Here is a 9238-nt window from a genome sequence, read left to right as displayed (position 1 = left end):
CAATTCGGTGTTCGATACTCCTCCCAAGACTCAATGCTCATAAAACTCCATCCAATCAACTCAATCAAATCACATCAACAAGTCTCATTACAACCTTGTCAACTCATCAACTCTATCACAATCAAATCTCTTCTAATCATACTATCCGATCAATCTCAATCATATCTTCAAAAGAAATTTAAATGCACATATATAGCAACATCTAGATATAATCAATCATTTCCTCCATCCATATGATAAATCTTTGAGACTCATCACAATTTCAAGACTTTAAATTTACATTTTTATAATAAGCAACATTTTAAAGAAAATAGCATCATTTATCAAAATCTACATAGTCAAGAAGATCAATGGAACATATTTAACAACTCATTTTCATCAACTCATACTCACATAAAGGCTCATCTTGGGAACTTCTCAACTCAACAACATCAATACATATAGGATCAAATAAATAAGGGACAAAACTCATTTAAACTTAGACCATACCAAGAAACTTCATTTTCATGAACATCTAACCTCAAAGCAAGAATAGGGCACATGGGTGGACTCAACCCATGTTTTGGATAGCCTTACATACCTTAGTGAAGACTTGAAGAGAACCTTGTGGTTGGGTCTTCAATGGAGAACTCAAACCTTGAAGCTCTTGGAACTCTTCTTGTTGGAAATGGAGAAGAAGAAGAAGAAGAAGAAGAAGAAGAAGAAAAAGAGAGAGAGATAGGTTTCTAGGGCTTTTAGAGAGAGAGTGAGGGATTGAAAATGATCCCAAAATGTGCTAAGGCTGATACATATATAATTTGGAACAATTCCCAAATTGCCCCTCCTTAAAAGTTCTGAAAAATAGGCAAAAATGCATATGGCCCGATAGTGGCGCGTCGTGCCATCGCAGCGCCAGGCCGATTATGCCTAAAACCTGCACACCTCGTAGTGGCGCGCCGCGCCAGAGACCAAACTACTGAGGCATGTTTCTGGCGCGATAGTGGCGCGTCGCACCCTTACAGCGCCAAGGCCATATTTTTTGGGTGTTGATCATTTCTGTAAATGTTGACAACTTTATTGATGTAATGTTTACTTCATACAAACGTACTTATGTAATATATGAACAAAGATGGCTTTGTTTATTCGTCTATTCCATCATGTTTGAAAATTTGGTTTCGAGGAAAGCTTAAATCACTAAAGTTTTCCATGTATATACGTATATTTTGTATTTTTGACTTGTTTACTCAAAGGGATAATATACAAGTGCCCTCCTCAACTATAACCGAAATCGTCAGGACACACCTTAACTATACATGATCCTATTACCTCCCTGAATTATTTTAAAGTGTAATAAACACACCCTTTAGTGCTGGGGTGGCACAAAGAGTTTGTTCACTCTCTTGGAGGCATGTGAGAGACGAAAAAAAAAGTATTAAAATCTGATTAATTTGGACACATGTCCATTTTCATTATTAAATAATACACATAAGTAGTTAACATTAAAACTAAAGTTGATATCTTTTTAATTAAAATTTCTTTTTTTTCATTATGAAATATAACCCAATTTTATCATTTTTAGAAATATAAAAAAAAATCACAACATATTTAAATTGTCAGTGATCTTTTTAAAATATTTCATCAATTTGTATAATATCGGAAGAATTTTTCTTTTTATTTTTATTTTTTACTCAAACATTTAACATGAAATTCGGAAAAAAAATTGCATGTTAGAGATTTAGTTTAGGCAATATTTGGTAAACACAATTTAAATAAAATACCTTTTTTTAAAAAAAATAATTTTATTTATCCTCCCATTCATCAATTATCTATGTCATATCCCAACCTACCCCCCCCCCCCCACCACCACCACCCCTAGCCTCACCCTCGCCCCATCCCTCACCCCCGCTTCAATTCTTCGTTGATATAGAACCCTCACCCTCACCTCCAACCCACTCCAGTTCTGGTTCAATTCTCCAATATAGTGACACCCCGCCTCCTTCTCTTCTTTTTCCACTTCAATTGGCCAGTTACTTATCTTTCCAAAATAATTTTTGAATGAGAACTATTATATTTCATAACCCAAATTCGATCAACAAAAGGACCCCAATGTTCAATTTTTCTCGAATTGGAATTTCAATTTTGGGGTAGCTTCTTTGATAGAGATTTTAGATCAAGTTTTATGAGATTTATTTTTTACATTTTTTGTTAGGTCACAATTTTAGTTGGATACAAGAGATCCAACATATTAAATTCAAATTGAATAGCTTGAGTTTTTGACCATTTGAGTGATATTTTGTGGTAGATTTGGAGATAGGTGATAAAATATATTATTTCAGTGTTGGTGAATGAATTAATTTGGAGGTGGGTTACAATTTTCATGGTGGTTTCTATAAGTTTTAATGGTGAAAATAGTGGGTTTAGTGGTTATGGTGGGTGTAGTGATAGTAATGGAGGAGGAGGAATTAAATGACATGGATTTTTTGATTTTTTTAGATCTGTCGATTTAGTGATGTGGCGCTGACGTAAGGATGATGTGGAGGCGAGTGTAAAGCACCTCCCTTCATGTGAGTGATTATATAAGTTTTAGGGTGTGTTTATTGCACTTTAAAATAATTTAGGAGGGGTAATAGGACACATGTATAGTTAAGGTCCGTCCTAGCGAATTCGGTTATAGTTGAGGGGGTAGTTGTGTATTATCCCTTTACTCAATTAACTTCTTGATTCTGTTGGGTTTTTTTAAAATAGGAGGTAACAAAAAAGAAGTTAAAATGACTCTCAATGGATTGAAATGACTTTCAATAATTTTATTAGTCATTGAGGGGCTTTAAATAGCCAACATATTTGAAATTTAAAACAACCTAAAATATCTCAACAACCTAACTAAAATTCAAAATTAAAATTTATCTTAAACTAAACAACTTATTTTACGAAAAACTAGTGCATAACTAAAAGCAAATTCAACAGATTCATGTAAATTAAATGCAGAGAACTTCAAATCTTGGAGTACTTTGTACAGTACTACATATAAGATCAATCGAAATTGTTGGGTGCTACAGAAAGAGCATGTCCTTTTTTTAAAGACACATCAACTAAATAGAATTGAAATAAGAACTAGGAAATACATATCATCATTGTCATTGTCTTCTCAGATCTAGAAGCAATAGGTTCTTGCTTACTTGCTTATTGTATTAATCCCAAGGGAGGGATTTGGTAGGGGGTGCGGAGTTAGTAGATCATAGTGTGGATTATCAATAAATTCATTATCGATAAATTCATTAGGGGATTTCCCATGTATTCAGTATACTTTATAAAAAAGTGAATGAGTCTACATAGTTTTCAATATGTTTAATACTAATACTGGTTAGTTTCTAGTAGATTACAAAATAAAGGAAAATGATCTAGCATTATGACCCACTCCATTTGTGGAAATTTTAAGCATTGTATTTTCTAAAACCTTGTTGTTTCTTTGGGAAATTATATTTCGTCCTTTGATTTATCTTTTGTCTTAAGTACTCTCAAATTTAAAGAGACATGACCACCCTACAAATACTTTTGTAGCAGTAACAACCCATCAAAATCGTAATTAATAGCAATTAATAATAATAATAATATATATTCAAAGGGAAGCCCTCAATACAATTTTCTGCCTTCTGCTCTTTCTTCCAGTTTTATTAATGATAATAACTTACTACTAGCTTTTATTGCAAGTACACACTATAGTATCAATACTGTCTATTAATTCATCTTCACTGGCTGAGTTGTGAGTCCAAATCCAAAGGGAAAGAGGGGATTGTAGTGGTCATCACCTACGTTCATAGGAAGCTGGTCAACTGATTTGAACCAAGTCCAAGCAAGTTTACCAGTGAAACCATAGTCACCAAATAAAGCATCTGCAACACCTTGGCCTTCAGTCCCCGGAAGCCAAGCAGCGATGAGTGCATCTATTTTATCGACGTAAGGTTCTATCACGACTGGACGACCAGAGATGACAACTACAACACATTTCACAGCCCCACAGACATTGTTAATAGTGCTAGGACCAGGTTCTGGTATTGTAAGATTTGAGCTGTCACCATACCACTCTGCATATGGGACTTCACCTACTACAACAATGGCATAGTCGAATTCGTTTGACTTCATAAAGTTTGCATCAGGATTCTGCTGGTACACTACTTGCGTGGACGGATCTACAGTTTTCTTGATAGCGCTTAAAATGGTGGTTCCTGTCAAATGTAGAATAATGCTACATTTGAGTTGTCATATTATCAGGTCCAACAATTATCAGTTTAACTTCTATACATTGTCATGTAAAAGAATTTTCATATTATCAGGTCCAACAATTAACCTCCCACGAAAAAATGGAATTAGTAAAACCTGAAAAGGCATGTTTCTGCTATCTAGCGAAATAGCAGATTCCTTACCAAAAGAGGGCCCAAAAATGTCACTTGTGGTGAAATGGACACTACAAGACATGAGAAGACATACCAACTATTAAATCATTGCCTGGGTTGCCCTGCCAATATATTGTCCAGCCTCCACATTGGTAATCCAAATTGTCAGCATGAGTTCCAGCTACAAGTATCTTTGGTGCTTTCTTTGGAATGGGAAGTAATGGACTACTAGTGCTCTTGCCGTTCTTCAAAAGGACAAGTGATTTCCTTACTGCTTCCCTTGCCAACTCTCGATGCTCCTGCAGAGAGGCGTTGAAGCATCATAGATCACACGTAACAGACTTAGATCCCAAGAATTGAAACAGTTTCTGAATATCAAAGTTACCTGGCTACCAAGTTGGTTTACCAAGCTTAGGTCAGCCAGTGGGTTCTCAAAGAGACCCATGGTAAACTTAACTCTCAATATCCGCGTTACAGCATCATCAATTCTGCTCATGGGAATGATATTAGCTTTCACTAGGAGAGTCAGATTATCAATAAATTCTTCATACTTCACTGGAATCATAACCTGCAGCATAGACGAAACAATCATATAGAGTAACTAAAACTATCATGTTGATAAAAATGATTCGAGATCAAACATAACAAACCAACCATGTCAATTCCTGCTAAAATTCCAGCTTGAACTGAATAAGTGTAATTAGCATGAGGTGGGCTTGTAATCCGGTCAATGCCTTCCGAATCAGAAATGATGAAACCCTGAAAAAGATGCAAGGCCAAAATAGGTGTTATACATGGATATATCCTTACTTGACCTGAACTTACTGATTCTGAATGAGTCGAGCTAATCATTATTACGCTGAAGTTGAGCTTGTTCTTTAGGTAGTCCATGACAAGCTTGCGGTTAGCGTGCATCTTTTCCCCATTCAAGCTTGAGTAAGACACCATCACCGTTGAAACACCCTTTAAGATGGAATCATTATATGCAGGCATGTGGATGCCATTTAATGTAGTTGAGTTTATTAAAGTGTTATTTTCATCGATTCCCCTCAGTGTGCCTCCATCTCCCACATAATGCTTGGCGCAGGCTGCTACCTTTGACCTTAACCAGTTTAAAGTACAATCAAGCAAATGTTCCACAACAAAGGACAACAGAAATAGAAAAAAAAAAAGGGCAGTCCGGTGCACTAAAGTTTCAGCTATGCGCAGGGTCCGGGGAAGGGCCCGACCACAAGGGTCTATTGTACGCAGCCTTACCTTGCATTTCTGCCAGAGGCTGTTTCCAAGGTTTGAACCCGTGACTCCTGGTCACATGACAACAATTTTACCAGTTACTCAAATAGAAACATGTTTACAATTATTCTAGTACCAAAAAACATTATCTTGAAAAATACTTTAACTCACTTTAACATAACTTAACAATACTTAAACCGTTATATTATTTTTGATACAAAGATAAAGGTCATTGTCAAGATAATTACTGTATATACTTGACCATGATAGGACCAGTTATATGTTGTGGCCAACAAGCATTGGTCAATAGCATTGATTCTTAGATCATCAAATCCAAACTTGCCCAGTATAACAGAAAATTCCATGTGAAGTGAATAAATGACAGATTGATACTAATAAAGGTCACTAAGTCCCACCAGTCTTGTTGCCTTCTCATAAAAAAATTTATGCTTATTAAGGAGTTTGTAACATAATCATCATTTGTTTTTTTGTTTTTGTTTTTTGATGAAGTGATCTTCATTTTCATTTCTAAGCATGCAACTGGTGTAAATCATTAATAGGAATAGGAAAGTAGTAGATGTGAAAAGTGATAAAGATTCATACTTTCCTCCAACAAAAGGAACACCCTTGCTAAAATTAGCTGGCACATCTCCTTGTAAACCAAGAATTATCTCTGTCATGGCTCGCACAATTTTGACATCTTCACTGTAGCTTTCATAACAACGGCCCCACCTAGGATCTCTGCAAACCTACCATAACACAGTGATTCAGATAAAAAAGAAATTGAAATGCAACTTTACCAAAAACTTCATTTAAATAATATCATATCAACTTACTGCAATGCTGGGAGCAAAAGCATATGGGATTCCTGTGGCTCTAACTTCAAGTGCAGTTGCAGCACCAATCCGTTTCACAAGAGCAGGGTCCCTGCATTAAAGTTACAAATTTTTAACTCAAATAGGTGAAATACAAGCATCAGGAGATTCACGAAGCATTAGGAGAAGTTGAAAATAAATAGCCGGATTATTTTCTTTTTGGAACATAATTGACCTCCTGAGGATCATTTCTTGATCCTAAGGTATCAAATGATTGACAAATGTGAAAACTACCTATCATGCATCTTTATTAATCAAATTTAGAAGATGAGCTCTCACTACATTCTAAAAGCACACAAAATTAGTACCTTCCAATAGTCAGAACAAAAATCAGATGCATAATTTATATACTTGCCTGGTGACACCAAGCCCAATATTGTGAGGAAAGATAGTTGCATTATAGACATTGTTGTGTCCATGAATTGCATCAATCCCATAAATCATTGGAATACCAAGGCGGGTCGAAAGAGCATACTTTTGAATGTTGTTTACCTTATTCACCCAATCCTCAGCAGAAGCGTTAGGTGCAGTAACATTCACTGGAATATTCAACACACCCCCTGCCAGAAGAATTTTTATAAAAGATGAATTCCAATATGCACTACAGTAAAAGGCAGATCAATCCCCTTTTTCTTGTTTCCATAATATGCATATGTTATTACAAAACAAAGATCCTCCATTTTCACGATAAAGCACCCTGATTTAGAATCACTCTTCTGTAAGCTGTATGAGATAACATATGTAATCAAATATACATCTAAAAACGTGATATTTCTAACAACAAATGAGCAAAGTTCTGGAATATCTGGTGAACATACGAGCATGTTTTTAAGACTGGTCATGTCAATCTAGAGATAAAATGAACTACAATATGCAGGATAACAATGGATAAAGAAAGTAGGCTACCCCCTTTCCCATGTTCTCTTTAAATATCTTTTTTTCCCTCAAAATAGGATTAAAAAGATAAAATCTTTTGGTATAACATAGGCAATTCCCAGTACATGAAGTATCTCGCGTTCACGTAGAGTTTTGGGTAGGGAAGCACCCCAAGGGAGTGTGACGTAGGTGTCCTACCCTGAAACAAGCATAAGTTGCTGAATCCATGTCTTGTGCATCCGGAGTTCACGCACAATCTGGAGAGTGGCCGCACCCAAGGGGGTGTGATGTAGGCAACCTACCTTGAGACAAGCCGTGACTAAATTTACGGTTCGAACCATGTGACGTACGTCAGACATAAACAACTTTAGTATTTCTATTCACAGTTCAAACCACGTGACGTATTTCACACATAAACAACTTTATTCTTGCTCCAAGGCTCCATTCATTTAAACACCAATGTTATTACAAAAGATTCTATCATCCTAGGATCAATCACTTTGATTTAGATCAGTTTTCTGTAATTTGTATGACATTTATAATAAGCAGCTATACTCAATGAAATCCACAAGCGGGGTATGGAGAGGTTCGGATGAACCAGTGTTATCAAAAGCAAAAAGCACAAAAAAACTCTAAGGTCTGTTGGGGATTAAAGCGCAAAGCGAAGATAAAGCGTGGACTTTAACAAAAAAAAGGCGCAAGGGGAGAAAAAATACAAATATATATGTTAGTCCAAGATTAATAATTTATAAGCATGAATGACAAATTTATAAACAAAGAAATTGAAAAACAATTACGATAAAGTGAAATATCAATTGTTTAGTGGCGTCGACTCTTAAAAAGAGGTTCATTGGAAAGGAAAGTATGCCTTAGAACCTTGATGACGACACTGAAGAGGACGTTAAGCGAGGTGAAGCGCTCAACACGTTTTGAGCCTCACTTTAGGGCTTAAGCGCGCCTTTGATAACAGTGGGATGAATGCAAATCTTACTCGTACTTTTATTGGGTTGAGAGGTTGTTTCCGATTATAAACATCACTATAAACACATAAAGAATGAATTTTTCAAAACATACCAATGAAATAATGCTTCATAACATAATCTGAGGCTAATCTGTCATCAATCTGAGACATCTGACCAATCTTTTCCTCAAGAGTCATCCTTTTAATCAAGTCCTTAATTCTTGTACCTATTGGCTGTTTTGGGTCTTTGTATTTTAGGTACTCCGCTTCCGCAATCACTGCCCATAGGCAGAACAACACAAAACCCTTCATGGTTATTGAAAAACTTCCCATTCTTTTTGTGCCTTCTTCTTGGACAATCTGGTAAAACTCACAAAAGAATAGCACACATTGAAGAGCATTACAAAAAAAATGTGAACAAACAAGAAACAAGTTTGTTGAGAAGTATGAAAAAAGAAACAGCTATAAACAAGAAATGGATAACTTACTTGTTGAGCTTCTACTTTGAAACAAGCAATTTTGTTGAGAATAAGCAGGAGTTGGTCAGTATATATACACATTACACACACCATGCACATTGAGTGACAGCGTACTTGGTAGAGGCGAGTAAGGATTTCAATCTTATGATTTTTTTTGTTTTCCCACTAGGTTTTCGTTACCCGTATTGGAGCCTGACTATTCTGGTTCGCATCGCGTAGGGCCCCATTCGTGGGAAGCGCTTCCTACCAAGAATTTTTCTTCACCCAGGTTGAACCCGAGACCTCTAGTTAAGGGAGGAGCAACCAATTTTATGGGTTTTGAAATTACTACTTTAAGTGTTAATAACTGGGTTCTAAATTTAATAGTGAAAAAAAAGCATGATATACTCCTAAACTTTACAATTTAAAACTGATATACTCCTCGTTCAAAAGTGGTTCACATTT

General features: G+C 35.9%; 1 protein-coding gene across 1 annotated transcript; it reads right to left on the bottom strand.

Annotated features, from left to right (window-relative positions):
- Window positions 1-3562: 3562 nt before the first annotated feature.
- Window positions 3563-8932, bottom strand: LOC129899195 (uncharacterized). The gene is made up of 10 exons (XM_055974056.1): window positions 8804-8932; window positions 8429-8675; window positions 6834-7038; window positions 6440-6530; window positions 6207-6352; window positions 5229-5472; window positions 5025-5129; window positions 4756-4938; window positions 4465-4669; window positions 3563-4202 (listed from the first exon to the last, which is right to left on the bottom strand). The coding sequence occupies exons 1-10, from the start codon at window positions 8891-8893 to the stop codon at window positions 3715-3717; spliced, it is 2004 nt and encodes a 667-aa protein (XP_055830031.1). The 5' UTR covers window positions 8894-8932; the 3' UTR covers window positions 3563-3714.
- Between the last annotated feature and the right edge of the window lie 306 nt (window positions 8933-9238).

This window comes from Solanum dulcamara, chromosome 8 (assembly GCF_947179165.1).
Source record: "Solanum dulcamara chromosome 8, daSolDulc1.2, whole genome shotgun sequence".
NCBI classification, from domain to species: domain Eukaryota; kingdom Viridiplantae; phylum Streptophyta; class Magnoliopsida; order Solanales; family Solanaceae; genus Solanum; species Solanum dulcamara.
The sequence above is the reverse complement of the archived record's forward strand: the minus strand, read 5'-3'. Positions and strand labels throughout refer to the sequence as shown.